Source organism: Bos grunniens, chromosome 15 (genome assembly GCF_055505025.1).
Source record: "Bos grunniens cultivar Pamir isolate PY7600 chromosome 15, Bosgru_T2T1.0, whole genome shotgun sequence".
Lineage (NCBI taxonomy): Eukaryota > Metazoa > Chordata > Mammalia > Artiodactyla > Bovidae > Bos > Bos grunniens.
This window is the reverse complement of record NC_141179.1, coordinates 29,787,711-29,802,335: the sequence shown is the minus strand read 5'-3', so window position 1 is coordinate 29,802,335 and position 14,625 is coordinate 29,787,711. Positions and strand designations below refer to the sequence as shown.

The 14,625-nt window shown below is 58.4% G+C and overlaps 1 protein-coding gene across 21 annotated transcripts in view; it reads right to left on the bottom strand.

Moving 5' to 3' along the window:
- The window catches only part of PHLDB1 (pleckstrin homology like domain family B member 1), a 48,860-nt gene extending 34,675 nt beyond the window's left edge, over positions 1–14,185 (bottom strand). For 16 of the 21 annotated variants that reach the window (XM_086339535.1, XM_086339536.1, XM_086339538.1 and 13 more), the window contains exons 1-4: positions 13,914–14,184; positions 8,182–8,262; positions 7,403–7,526; positions 6,311–6,481 (exon numbers count right to left, since the gene is read on the bottom strand). In XM_086339535.1, the coding sequence (XP_086195661.1) occupies positions 6,311–6,481; positions 7,403–7,526; positions 8,182–8,241 (355 nt within the window). In that variant the 5' untranslated portion in view covers positions 8,242–8,262; positions 13,914–14,184. Of the gene's footprint in view, positions 1–993; positions 1,157–6,310; positions 6,482–7,402; positions 7,527–8,181; positions 8,263–13,913 lie in introns of those variants that run through there. The other 5 variants (XM_086339549.1, XM_086339550.1, XM_086339551.1 and 2 more) reach the window with 2 other exon arrangements.
- Between the last annotated feature and the right edge of the window lie 440 nt (positions 14,186–14,625).

Here is a 14,625-nt window from a genome sequence, read left to right as displayed (position 1 = left end):
TGTCCCCTCCTCTGCCCCTCACCCTCCTCTATAAGAGGGGTGTGGCCATGCTGCCTCCCCAGCTATAAATAGGTGATGCCAGGCAGCAGAGCTGGATCTGTATTAATAGAGCAGGCAAGAGGGCAGCAGGACTGATTGTAGCCCAGCTCCTGCCCAAATTAACTTTCTATTTGCACTCAGGGGCCCCAGGCATTGCCCCTACTCTTGTCCCGTGCCCCCGGGGGCCTGGTCAGCCTGTTTCTGGGAAGAAACCTCCTCTCTGCTCACTCCTGCCCCGCACCGCCAAAGGTCAGCCCACGCAGGAAACCCCAGAACCCCTCCTCATCCAGGGAAAGTTGTTTTCCTGTCCCCCCTCCCCAAAGGGGCTCAGGGCCCAGCTGCGTGCAGGTGGGTAAAGGAGCTGCACATCTGGAGGGGAAGAAACGGGGCCAAGGAGAGGGTGGGTCCTTTCTCTGAGAGATGCACACTGCACACAAACACACCTACACACTCAGAAACACACAGACGCACCCAGAGACAGCAGACAGTCTCACACACTCAGAGCGACAGTCAACTGCCCTGCTGGCCACACAAACAGAATGAACTGGCCGAAAGGAGGCTGGGTGTGGGGAAGACCAGAGAAAGGGCCTTGGCCCCTTCCATCAGAGACCCCTCTTCGCCGTAAGACAGGCTCCCCTAGTCCTAACCAGGAACCCTCTACCCCATGGAGAGGCAGATCCCACGGAGGGGACCACCGAGCGCGGGTTAGGAAAGATGAAGCCTGCCCCGCTGAGGAGTGGCCCCGAACCCAGACGCCCCACTTGGATATGTTCAGGGCTCGCTCTCTCTCTCTCACACACACACCCGAGTCTCGCAGCCTCAGGCTCCCAAAGTGGGGCTGGGGACCCGATCCCCCTCCTGGCATGCCTCCCCACCCCCTCCACGCCCCTCCCAGCCAGAGCTGCTCAGCGCCGGGCTGCCGGGGCTGCGGCGGCTGGGGGGCTGAGGACTCACCACCGAATTCGGACCTCCGCACGGCTTGCCCCCGCTAACCCCGGCCCTGCAGGTCCCCGGCCCGCCCCGGGCCTTTGAGGGGGCGGGCCGACCTCCCGCCGCCGGCTCCCGGCTCGGAGCGGCGAGGCAGCGAGGCGGCGAGCAGCCACCAATGCCTGGGGAGGGGCGGGCCGGCCACCGGCGGCGGGGGAAGGGAGCCAGGAGGGAGGGACAAAGGAGAGGAGGAGGGGAAGAGGAAGTGATGGAGGAGCGGAGGGGAGCGGGATGGAGGGAGCGGGGCGGGGCGCGGCGGGGCACGCGCCCATGGAGCCCGCCGGGGTCCCGCAGCCCGGGGCGGGGGCAGAAGTGCGGCGGGGAGGAAGCGTTCACGAGAGAGGACAGAGAGAAGGAAAGGGGAGGGACACAGAGGCCAGAGGGTGAGGAGCCAGGAGGCAGAAGTGAGGAGAAGCGGGGGTCTCACTGAGAGCCCTCTGCGGTGAGAAGTCACCAGACGCCGGGAAGGGGCCAGGCCGGCCCCCAGGTCAGCGTGGGCAGGCTGGCCTTGGTGACAGCAGAGGTTAAGCTCTGACATTCCATGGCTCCACGTATTAGAGAGAAGCCTCAAGCCAGTCAATCCTAAAGGAAATCAACCCTGGATATTCATTGGCAGGACTGATGCTGAAGCTCCAGTACTCTGGCCACCTGATGTGAAGAGCTGACTCCCTGGAAAAGACCCCAATGCTGGGAAAGATTGAGGGCAGGAGGAGAAGGAGGCGACAGAGGATGAGATGGTTGGATGGCATCATTGACTGGATGGACATGAGTTTGAGCAGACTCCAGGAGATAGTGAAGGACAGGGAATTCTGGTGTGCTGCAGACCGAGGGGTCACAGTCCAACCCGACTGAGTGACTGAAGAACAATATATTAGAGAAGAGTGAAAGTCCCAGGAATCCAGCCAGGTCACTGGGTCCAGCTCTGGCCCTCAGTCTGCCACTGTGACAAGTGAGAGTTCAGGCCGAGGCAGTGCTCTGGGAACAATCTTGAGTCTAGCTCCTGTCTCCACCCTATACACCTCTTCTTCTGCCCCACCCCCACTCCCCACACTCTCAGCAGTCCACCTCACCCCATGACCCAAACTGGACCCAGGAACTGCCTCTTCCAAGCCAGCCCATTTCCTTGGGTTCCGGAAGCCAACTCACCCCTTCCCAACCACAACCAAGTGTGCAAAGAGCTTCAGCAAAGAGCTCGCCCACCCCAAGGAGGTACCTTACCGCCTGGAAAGAGTGCCACCCACCTCTGGAGCCCCTGGGACCATGCTGAGGTTCTGGGCCAGGCAAGTAACCACCAACCAGCCTCAGTCCCAGAAAATTCCTCGCATTCCAGGACCTGGTGTCTGGACACCAGAACCTTAAGGGACACGCTGTGTTCTATCAGACGTCCTCTGTATGCTCAGAGCTCACACAGCCCCACACATTTTCTCTCAAATACACACCAACACCTGCTCAGCCAGACACCACTCAACTGTGCACACTCTGAATCACACAGACACCCCAGTTAGTGTGTCTCATACACATTTATTCTCCAGCACACAACCCCACAGGCACCAGTCCTTCTCTTGGTTCCACACTCACTGAGGCACAGATAGCCTTTCACTCAGTCTTGGAGAGACTCTGAAATCAAAAGTCCACTTCCTGGGACTTCCCTGGTGGTCCAGTGGCTAAGACACCACGTTCCCAATGCAGGGGGCCTGGGTTCAATCCCTGGTCAGGGAACTATATTCCACATGCAGCAACTAAGACCAGGAGTAGCCACGTAAATAAATATTTTGAAAATATTTTTATTTATTTATTTGACTGCACCAGGGGAAGCAGACCCCTGCATTGGGAGCACCGAGTTTTAGCTACCAGACCACGAGGGAAGTCCCAATAAAGAAATATTTTTAAAAAGCCATTTCCTTCCATAACTTAAAAAAAAAGTCAACCTCCTTAGAGAAACAATCAATTTTTTCACCCTCGCTGAACACCTACCCACACTGCCATACTACACACACACACACTCACACACGCATGCATGCACACACTCACATATGCACAGGCAATTCATTCCCCTTCTGAAGGAAAAAGGAAAACCATATAGGGTCAAATGCAAAATAGGGGGAGGCTTAAAAAAAAACCTCCTCAGGAAATGTGATTCATCGGTCTGGAAACTGTGACGACCAGCTGGACAGACCCAGACAGACACAGAGGACACTGCCAGGGAGAAACAGGGCAGGAGGCAGGCACACAGAAGTGGGGAGCTAGGAGCTTTTGTTTTTTCTCTCCCTCCTTTGAGCTTTATTAGTCGAGATCTTTATCAGTCTCATCGCAGAGGACAGTCTGAGGACAGTCTGTGGAAGACTTCCCTCCCATTTCACAGAAGGACTGACAGCTGGGTGGAAGAGGAAGCGGTTCATCGTCCTGGATCCCAGAGGGAGGCAGCTGTATTACTCAGGAATCCTGGCTCCCAGAAGCCCGTACCCACCAGCAAGGGGCCCGGGGAGCAAAGGAGACTCGGAGGAGGCTCAGAGGCAGGGGCTGGCAGCAAATGGCTCCCAGAAAGTAGGGGACCTTCTGTCTAGACAGCCTGGGCCCCGCGCTGCGTGGCTTTCTGGGTCCTTCCCTACTGGGTCCCCTCCCGGATCTTTCATGTGGTCTGGCACTGTGGTCTCAGGGTGGGGCAGCCTTGACCCAGATTAAGATTCCTCCTCATTTCCTTGGTCATCTTCCCAGCTCCATCTGCCTCTTGCTCTGTAGAGAGAGGGCTGCCTGGGATGTCCCAAGGTACCTGGGGACAAGGCTGGAAGCAGGATCTTCCTGGTTCCCTCCCGTCAGGGCCCCGTGGCCATAGCTTTCACTCAAGTTGGGGTTGGCATCTGTTTTCTGCCTGCTTCCCTCCCACCCGTCCCCTGGCCCAGACATATTCCTGCTTGAAGAGCCTGTCACTGCCACCCTGCTTGTTATGACGTGTGCCTCTCCAAGTTGCCTATGGCTGGGCACAGTGCCCAGAATGATGCAGCCAATGACCGGCACAGCCAGAGAGGGCTCCTTGTTATTTCTAGGGTAGTCCTCTGGTTTTTCAAAGAGGGGTCCCCTCCCCCACCAAGGCTGGATCAGGGAACAAGGCAGGGAAAATGGTTCTCTTGCACATATGCCCACAGATAGGCCAGTGGGTTCTCCTATCTTCACGGAGCACACCCGTGGACAGTCTGGTACCACCAGCCCTGAGTTCACCCTGCTCCCCACTTGAACACTCTGATCCATAAACACAGGGAAGGACACAAACACAGAGATACACAAGTCCAGAGTCACAAACACATCCGGAGATACATAAACACACTCCAGTTACACAGTTACAGAGATAGCACTTGCACCCCCGAGCCACCCAGTTTCCAGGGAAACGCACTCCCAAGAATGTCCGGAGTGGGGCCAGGCAGGGCTGGGCTTGGTGCCTTGCCCCAGAGATGAGACAAGGAAACCCTTAGCTCCTGGAGCCCAGAGGAGGGGTAGTGCTGGGGAGAAGAACACCCGTTCCTTTGTGCCTCTGCCTACCCCTCCCCAGGCTGCCAAACTTCTGAGACAGGCTAGCCTAGACAAGGCGGCTATGGGGTGGGAGGCAGGGAAAGGGAAGGGGTTTAGGGTCAGGAGAGAGTGGGAGGGTACATACTTGGCAGGGTGGGCTTCTGGCTGCGGAAGAGTTGAGGGTCACTTGGGCCACAGGAAATGCCTGAGAATTCCATCTCAGCCCAGGCCCTCCCTCTTCCCACGGAGCTAAATGCTGCCCTGGAAAGACCGGGCGGGAGAGACCTGCAGAGCATGGGTTCCTCCACCCTGCTCACAACACACAGGGACAGAGCGTTCTTGCTCAGGAACATGAGGGATTTGGGGGTGGGCTCTTTCTCCAGCTTTCTCTGAACTCTGCCCCTGCCTCTCCTTGCTGCTCTGCTGTCTCACTCTCATGTACCCAAATCTTGGGGAAGATGCTCTCTTTGAAATGGAAGAGGACAGTCTGCAGCCAGATGGCAGCACGGCCAAAGCCCCAATTTACTGGGGTGGGGGGGTCCCTCTTTAGCTGGAGTCAGATAAGAGGGAGAGATAACAGGCCCTCTGGAAGAGACGAGGGCCGGTTTGCTGCTGCTGATGGAGTCAGCTGTCCCCTCATATCACACACCCAAGGGCAGGTCTTCTGGGTCAGCCGTGAAGGAAGAGACCCCACGGGGTGTGAAAAGCAGGAGAGAGGGAGACAGTGGAGAGAGTGGGATTTCCCCTGCCAAGGAGCTTCTTGCCAGTAAGAGGTGAGTGTGCTTAGTGGCTCAGTCATGTATGACTCTTTGCGACCCTATGCACCGTAGCCCACCAAGCTCCTCCATCCCTGGGATTCTCAGGCAAGAACACTAGAGTGGGTTGCCATATCCTCCTCCAGGGGATCTTCCTGACCCAGGGATGGAACCCACATCTCCGGTGTCTCTTGCATTGGCAGGCGGATATTCTTTACCACTGAGCCATCTGGGAAGCCCAGTAAGAGGTAAACGTCCCCAGAAAACACTGCCAGGACATTGGTCCTCCTACTTAGAGCTGGGCTTAGTCCAAAGCTCCCATCCTTTACGGCTACCCAAGCCCACTTTTCACATCCCCCTAATATGATGCTTCACTGTATACACTGATGCCCAGGGCAAACACACCTGATCTATCAGAGTGCTACCTGGGTCAAGCCCTTCCTTACCTGCCTCATCACCATAGTAACAGGAGGCCCAGTTTTTAGAGCTCCCTTATACCACAAAGAGACCTGTTCCTTTGGGAAACGGGGTGGTAAAGACATTCGTGACCCAGACGCTGTTGTCAACAGTGTTTTAACAGGAGTGAGCATGTCCTCGGATTTTTTTGCCCTTGTCCCATCTGCATTGTCCTGATCTTCCAACCTCAACAGCTTTTTAGAACACCTCCCTCTTGGCATCGGGGAACCATGCCATTTTTCCCCTCGCTGCTCCTCCAGCTCTTCTCGCCTAACAACCATTAGCGACCACTGCACAGCTCCCCGTGTCCTCCGAGAGCAGGCAGTGGAACCTCTTCTCTCTCTTCCCACTACGGTGTGAGAGGTAGGGTGGGGCAACCAGAGAAAAGCCGGTCTGGATGCTGGCGGGGGTTTTGAAATGCACCTGATCCAGATGCACCTGAGCACCCCACCCCCAACTTGGCCACTCAGGCAGTTACCATGGCAACCAAAACAGCAGGCTTCCCCTGCACCTGTCACGCACAAGCTTTTAAACAGAGGCTCCCTGGCTTCAGGGCTGGCAGACCTTACCCTGAGTGAGCCGAGTGGGCTGCCGGACCGGGAGCCCATCAATAGTGCAGGCATTGCCGCAGGGGTAGAGGGTGAGGGTGCCCCGCAGGTTCTCGATGTAGCAGTGCTCCGGAGCCAGGCCTGGACCCTGCAGTGAGATGTCCCTGGCTGCAGAGCCAATCACGGTCCTCCCTGAAGACAGGAGGCAACTGTCAGATTCCGGTCCAGGCTAAGGAGGCAGGGAGGGGCTGGGAGGGCCACGGTGGGACTCGACTGCCATCTCCTACTCTGGGGAGAATCACGGCCCACCCTGTGGGGCCCCTGAGCCTGGTGGAGACAGTGAGGGGTAGAAGCCCATCTCGGCCGCAGAAACAGAAAGGCCCAGAGGACACCGAGGATCCGCAAACTTAGTAGGAGCTTCTTCTGCAGAAGTCCCTCAGTCCCTCCAAGCCCCCCTCCCCAGGACCCTTCTCTCCTTCCTATCCTCCCCCACCTTTTCTTCCAGCTCTCCCTCCCCCCTCCTCTCCCTCCCTTCTGCCACCTGCAACCCTTGCCCTCCTCACACCCCCTCTCTCCTGGCCCCTGGAGGGAGAGAGCTCCTGGACTGGTATTTGGAGAATGTGGGGAATGTAGTATCACCCGGGCAACAAATGCCGCCAGGAGAGGAGACAGGAAGGGCAGAAGCTGCAAGGTGGAGGGGGCTGTGCCAGGGCCTAACTTGGAGGTCTGCCCCACGCCCATCTTGCCCATCTCTCCAGCTCCACCAGCACCTTCTCCTTGGCCAGGCATGGCCCTGGAGCAGAGCCCCCTTTCTTCTTGGCCACACTGGTTGCCAAGAGTCATGAGCTCTACTATTTCAGGGCTCTCCTCCTGATTTCTAAGCTGATCTTTAATCCCTGTCATGGAGCCAGAATTAGTCTGGGGAGGCACAGACAAGGGAAGCAAGCTAGGGGGCGGGAGGTGGGGTGGGGTGGGCATTGTGACATGGCCTCCTATTTGGGAGAGGTGAACACTGCCAGCAGGTAGCAAGAGGGGCCCCCGCATGCCTGGATTTCCAAGCAGGAATGTCTGTAAGGATGGAGGGGTGGCAGTTGGGATGCACCCCAGACTCACCTTCCTCCAGTGGCAGAAGGGTGATGGCCGTGCTGAGCCGCCCGCTGCCCAGGCTCACCAGATGGGGTTTGTCCGTCTGCACTTTCAGCCCTTTGCCTGTTTCGATCAGGTCCAAGGGTCCTTTCTGCAGGTGGTGGAGGTAAGGGATGAGCATCATGAGAGAGTCCAGGCTGGCACCTTACCACGCTAGTCCTAGTCACACGAGCACTCTCTCCAGCACCTGCCCTCTCTAAAGGGCTCTGTAGGCGTTGAAAGGCTTAGCACAAAATCTTGTGCAGAGCAGTATTCCGTTAAATTGTAATTAGACCTGAATCTAGGCCACTAACTCGTCCCACTGGATTTATCTCAAGTCTTGGTTTAACTGCCCCTTTTGTCTATTAGGACAGAAACAAGTAGAAAGTAAGGAGAACTGGGAGGTGCTTGCTAAGAGTTGGGGGGGAGGTTGCTACAGAGGAGACCAATCAAGACTTATCCCTGTAGACTTGTCCACGGCAATCCACTTGGCCATGGCTTGCCCCTGTTAAACTTAATTACAAGAGAGGGCAGGGCAGAAACAGATACAGCTCCGAGTCAATCTGTAAACCACTTCCTGACTTTCAAAAGGTATTTTCTGGGTGAACCAATTAACCTAATTCAGCTAAAGACTTAGCTATGGGGACCTGGGGACAAGCATGGAGGTAGTGTGGTTCTCATTCTTGAGCTGGGACCACAGGGAGGGAGAGGAGCTGACCTGTCCCCACCAGACCACCTTCTTGCCCCATGGCCCTAACCTTTCTCACCTGCACCAGGCCCGGGGTCTTACATCCAGGGCCCACCTGGTTCCTATTGAGAGTGTCCATGTTCCTGGGGCCCCAGAGCTCCTGTGGACACAGCAGAAAACAGGTGAGGCAGGGATGCCGGGGCAGAAAGGGGCAAGGAGTGGGTTCTGCAGCAGTGTTCTCAGGGCAGGGGCAATGGCACCACGGCTTGCAGCAAGCTCCTGCTAAGGAGACCTGGGGGCAGTTCAGGAGTTTGGGGTTCGATGGGGGCCGTGTAGAGGGGAAGGGGGGTGGTGCCATGTCTTCAGCCACAACACAGGTCAGCATGGATGCTACCCCACCACACTGGCCCTGACCCCCACCCCCGAAAAGTCCTACAGGGCCCAGACCGTACGCTGGTCTCTCTTGCCTCTGACAGCCAGGACCCAGGCCTTGGCAGTTGAGGACCCTCGGGCACCTGAAGCCATAAGAAAGTGGGGAAAATCTACCTTAGAGAGGAAAGCTAGCTCAAGGCGGCCCCTCCAGGGACACTGGTAGACGGGGGGCCCCAAGCAGGTGGCATGGCTGAGCGGGCGCTCCCTTCCACAGCCTCTCCCCCTTTGTTTCCCCAGGGGTCTCAGAAGGATGTTTTCTTAAAGGAGACACGAGGGGGAAATGCCACTATTGCTGCCATCTCTGTCTCAATTCCTGAATCCTCTCCTCCCCAGAAAGCATCTTAACCCCCCATACACAATCAGGAAAAATAAAAAACAAAAACCCCCAGTGGTGACTAACACTGAGAATATAGGACTCTTGGGTTCTCAACCTGATTTGGTACCATAGGGAGCTGAGGTCCTTAGAACCAGAGGTAAAACAGACTCCAGAGCTCCAGAGCCTTCCCCTCTGTGGCTCACAGTTTTGGTACCTGAGAACTGTGAGGAAGGAGCTTTGTGTACTAATATGTGCCTACATGCCCATCCCTTGGCCAGCTTGCTGAGGTGAGAAACTTCCTATTGACTGCTGAAATGTTACTGGGGAAGCTGACGAGAGTGTGACCAAAGGGAGGGAGGGAGACCTAGGAAGGCAGGGTTCCCTTCCACTTTCTCTTCCAGCCATCTTCTAAGAGACTTGGAGAGGAAGTGGGGGCAGGAGCCAGCACTCCAAGGAGTGTCTGACCCTGGCAGTGGGGCCCAAAGGCCTTAGCAATAGTGTTACTAATTTTACCCTCCCAGCTTCCACCCTTCCGGACCTGGACTGAATCGTCTCCGTCACCATTTCCACCCAAGCTGGAGGAAGAGAAGCTGGAACAGGGCCTGAGGCCCACCCCCAAGTCTGCCTGGGAAGAGGGAAGGCAAAGGCCGTTAACCTACACCAAGGCTCAAGCCGGCCTGGCACCTCCCCAGGAGATCTGGCCAAGGGAAAGAATTTCCAGGGACAAAGATGGCTGCACGGCTTCTTTCAACTCAGGGAAGTCCTTTAGCTTTCTGAGGGAGAAGAGGCAAGAGAGTGGGTTAGGGATATAAGCATATACAAAAGAGGGGGTAAGAAAAAACAATGAACAATGGTGAAGGAAAGGCATCACTGGGTAACAGAAAGAGCTTTAGACTGGGATGCAAGAGCCTTAAATTCTAATCTTGACTTTCTTATTTATTAGCTGAGAGACCTTGGGCATGTTATTTAACTGTTCTGAGTGTCAATCATTCTCTATAAAAGTGGAATAATGATTTATATTTAAAAAGAAGATTGTCTGGATTACTGCTTGCCTGGGGCTAGGTGTGGAATGCGTGAACCAATTAGACATGTCAGAGGGACCATCTAATGAGCTATAAATGGGCAGATTTGGGGGGCATGACAGAAATGTTCTAAAACTTATTTGTGATGATGGTTTGCCCAGATCTGTAAATACACTAAAAATCATTGAATGTACACTTAAGTGAATTTATGGTATGAACATCATACCTCAATAAAACTATTAGTTTGGTTGTTGTTGTTTTTTAAGATGATTGTCTTAGAGATTCAGAAAGTGAAAGCTGCTCAGTCCTGTTGGACTCTTTGCAACCCCATGGACTATACAGTCCATGGAATTCTCCAGGCAAGAATACTGGAGTGGGTGAAGTGAAGTGAAATGAAGTCACTCAGTCGTGTCCCACGACTCTTTGCGACCCCATAGACTGTAGCCTACCAGGCTTCTCCGTCTGTAGGATCTTCCAAGCAAGAGTACTGGAGTGGGTTGCCATTTCCTTCTCCAGGGGATCTTCCCGACCCAGGGATGGAACCCAGGTCCCTGGCATCGCATGTGGATTTCTTACCAGCTGAGCCAAAAGGAAAGCCCTAGAGATTCAGGTATTATACCAAATGCCACTCTGTGAAGTGCCAAGCACCGTAAATATGCCAGTTACTAGTATGAGCTTCCTGAACTTAAGTCACTTCACTTTTCTGGGCTTCAGTTTCTTCATCTGTCAAGTTTGTCGCCATCACTCTGTGAGGGAGCAGTGAGTGTGTTCACTTATTTACACCAAGGATTTCAAGTGGCGATAAAGCCTGTAAAGGAACGAGGTTGATGGGGGAAAAGAGTGATTGGAGGAGAGAAGAGAAGGGAATAAGGAGGTGAAAGAACAGGAAGAGATAAGGAGAGAGGTGTAGGGAGAGACGGAGAAGATAAGAAAAGATGTAGAGACAGGGAGGCGCGAGGCTGTGGCTCCAGGTCCGAAACTCAATCCAGGTGGAGTGGAGATACACCAGATCAAGGCATTCCAGCCCGCGGGCGGTGCTCTGACCCAGGGGCTGCACAGCGGCCCGGAGAGCCGCCACCGGGGGGCGCCCTCTCTTCCCGCCGCTCCCCCGGCGGGGAGAGCTAAGCGGGCTGCGCCGGGGCGCCCCGCAGCGGCCCCAGCGGCCGACCTGCTTCCGTCCCACCCGGCTGCCCACTGCCCTGGGCTGTAATTATACCCACCCGACTCACCCCTCCGGCCTCCGCCGCAGTCCTGGGAAACCCCGCCCGCCTGCTGCCAAAAAAAGGCCCCTGCGGTGGGTGTCTGGCTCTCTGGGAGGAGGGGCTGGGGAAGCGCCGCTGTTAGCCCCGGCCCTCGATAGCGTTCTCCCACTGCGAGCTGAGACCTCCAAGCGCCTCCTCGGGCGCAAGGTGGCAGAGGCCTGGGTGTCTAGAGAGCCCCGTGTGGGCGAGGCCGGGGCTCCAGCAGGTGACCCCGCGCCGGGCCTTGCGGCCTCCCGGCCCAGCGCGAACGCCCGGGCATCCAGGCCACCGGGGATCCTCTGCCCTACTTGGACCCCAGCTCTCTGCCCGCGTGGGGCTCCCAGAGTCACCAGTTCGGGGGACTCGGTCGGTCCCTTAACGAGGGGCGCGGGAGGCCCTGGCGAGCGACTGTAAAGGTCCAGAACCAACAGGGATTGGAGGAAGTCCAGCCTCCGAATCAGTCCCCAGAAGAAAGGCCGGAGGCCGGCCCAGGAGGAGAGCGGTCCCCTGTGGCCCGGGCATCGCACGGCCCAGGAGCGAGGCCGAGTTGGGATCCTTTCGGCCCGCGTCTGCCCTCGAGGAAGGGTCGCTGGCAGAGGAAGGGGCCGGGAAGGGAAGGAAACTGAGGCCGGGAGCCCAGCGGGCGAGGCGCCGGAGCCGGGCAGGGGCCGGGGAGGACGTAGGGGAAAGGACGCAGAGAACTTGACTGTTAGTCGCTCAGTCGTGTCCGATTCTGCGATCCCATGGACTGTAGCCCGTCAGGCTCCTCTGTCTACAGGACTTTTCAGGCAAGAATACTGGAGTGGGTTTCCATTTCTTCCTCCAGGGGATCTTCCCGACCCGGGATCGAACCCACGTCTCTTACATCTCTTGCACTGGCAGGCAGGTTCTTTACCACTAGCGCCACCTGGGAAGCCCTCAGAGAACTTTAGGAGATGGAAAATCGAGGGTCTGCGGAGGGGTGGGACGGGAGGGAAGATTAAGGGTTTGGAGAGAAAAATAAAAGAGGGAGACTGAAGAGTGAGGGAAAAGGAGGGCTGCGGAGAGAAGACTTAGGGCAGAGGATGGGGAGGAGGGGAAGAAGGTGGGAAACAGGATGGAGACCAGGGGACGCAGGGGAGGCGGAGGGGGAGAGGAGAGACAGGGACCGAGAAGGAGAACGACTGGGGGGACGAGGGAGATGGGGGAGACTGGGGACAGACGAGTGCTCAAGGTAAGGGGGTGACGGTCCGGGGGAGCAGTCGAAGGTACCCAGGGCCTTGGAGGAGGAGACCGGCGTGGGGACGGGAGGTGAGGCTCTGGAGTGAAAGAGGGGTCCAGAGGGCTGGCCTGGGGACCCAGCTGTGGACAGAGACTGTAGGCGGGCAGCCGGGGCTGGAGCAAGCGGTGGAACGAGGCGCGAGTGTAGTTTGGGGCTGTGATTTTATTTGTGTGCGGAGTGGAGGTGGGGTGCCTCCGCACGGAGGGCTCCCTGCTGCCCCTCGCCGCCCTCCGCCAGGTGGGACAAGGCCGCAGTGTTGGGCCGCCCCGCCCGCCGCTGACGCCGGACAAGCGGCCTTTCTTTGGCCGTGCCGGGAGAAGGGGCCGCTTGTTTGCGCGGTCCGGGAAAGGCGCGGCCCCCAGACACCGCCGGCTCCCCGCGGGCGGCTGCGGGAGGGGGCCGCGCGCGTAGCATTCGTGTGTGCGGACTGTGTGTGATGGGCGTGAGCGGCAGGTGGGTGTGTGAATCCCGGGCTGCGTGTGCGCGGGGGCCGCAGATGTGGATGTGGGCTTCCTGCGAGAGCGGCGGGTGCTTGGCGTGCGTGCGGAGTGGGTAGAGGTCTAGGTGTGTGTTGGACCCCACACGTGTCACGGCGGAGAGACGGGCGTGTCCGCGTGGAGTGCGCGGTGGGAAGGGTGCGTGGGTGATGCCGGGTGGGGCGCCGAGTGTGTCTGCGCGTGGGTTGCCTGACGTGGTGGGGGAGGTTGTGTTTGTGTGTAACCGGCCCGATGAGTCAGTCCCCGGAGCCTCCCGGACGGCTGAGCTAACGGACCCAGAATGCAGCTCCGCCCCGGCGCCCTGGGTCCCCCGCCGGGCCGCTGCAACTCCCCGCCCAGCCTCCGCTAGCGCGCGCCTCGGCGGAAGCGTCCGTGGAAGCCTCGGCAACCCCGCGGCCCCTCCCAGTCCCCCACCGCCCCCGCCCGCGCGCTTCCCCTTCCCCGAGGAGCCCGGATGACCTGGCTCAGCCCGGGTACGGGGGAACTCCGCAAGGGATTCGAATCTGGACTATGCGGGCGTGGCAAGGGCCGGAGACTCAGGCTCCCACGGTCCCCCCTCCAGCCTCCTGGACCGCTAAAGACGCGGGGCCCTGGCAGGGCCCAAGAGGCCGCAGATGTGCCACCCATCCCCTGAACACACCCAGTGGTTCCTTCAGGACAGCACTGCCTTCAAGCCCGACTCCGCATCCCTTTCCTGTCCCATCAAGGCGGCCCAGCCCGGGACGGGAGCTGAGATGCCCCCAGGGTACCCCGCTATCCTGGCGCAGGGCTCTCAGTCCTTCTGTCGGCGGGAGAAGGGAAGTGTGGGGAGCAGGCGGACAAGACCCCACGAGTGTCGCCCAGTCGCACGCAAGAAAGTCCTGGGACAAGGATCCGCGTTCCCCCCGGGGCGGCGGGCGGCGGGCGGCGGTGGCGGGGCAGAGCGCAAGGGCCCCCTCTGGCGGCGGCGCCGGCAGCGGCTCGGGAGGGCAGGAGCAAGCCGCTCCCGGGAGAGCAGCGGAGCCCGCTCAGCACAAAGCCCCGGGTGTCCCTACACACTCACCTGCGGCGCCCCTCTTCCGCGACCGGGTTCTTCCGGGATCTTCCAGCCCAGAGCTGGTCTGAGGGCTCTCGCCAGGTCCCCGGGACTTCCTCTTATCCCGTCCCAGCCGCGCAGCGAGCGGGACCCGCAGGCGTAGCGGGAGGGAGCGCCCTCACCTCGAGGGGAGAGGGGCACACCGTATCTTTTGCCCAGCTCGGCAACCGCGGCCCCAGGCTCCGAAGGACACTCTTGCTTTTCCCTGGAAGCCCGCTGAGTAGGAGGAGAGCAAGTGGGTCCCGCCTTCCTACCCACCCCCTTCCCCCGCTAGTCCCCGCCCCCGTCCCCCCGTCCTGTCCTCTGGCCAGCCAGAGGAGACGCCCTTGTGGGACTGGAGCCCAAGGTCCCCCCACCCAGCCTTTCCCATAGCAGCACCTCCCCCCACGCCTGCACAGCGCGCGCTTTGTTCATCTCTGCAGCTGGGCTCTCCACCACCACCACCAAGTGCGCACCCCTGGCCCCACTCGCCCTCTCTTTCGGACTCTCCTGGACCACCCTCCACCCCTAGGCCTTAAGGCTCTTCTGAGGGTGTTTTCCCGTTTCTCTCTAGTCCGCCCCCTACTCTTTTTTTTCACTTTAGATGCCTGAATCCTCCATCAGCTCCCAGTGAACTTCATGGTCGCAGCCGTACAACATGTTCTTAACATCTCGGAATATCTGCTGAAGGTATCCAGGT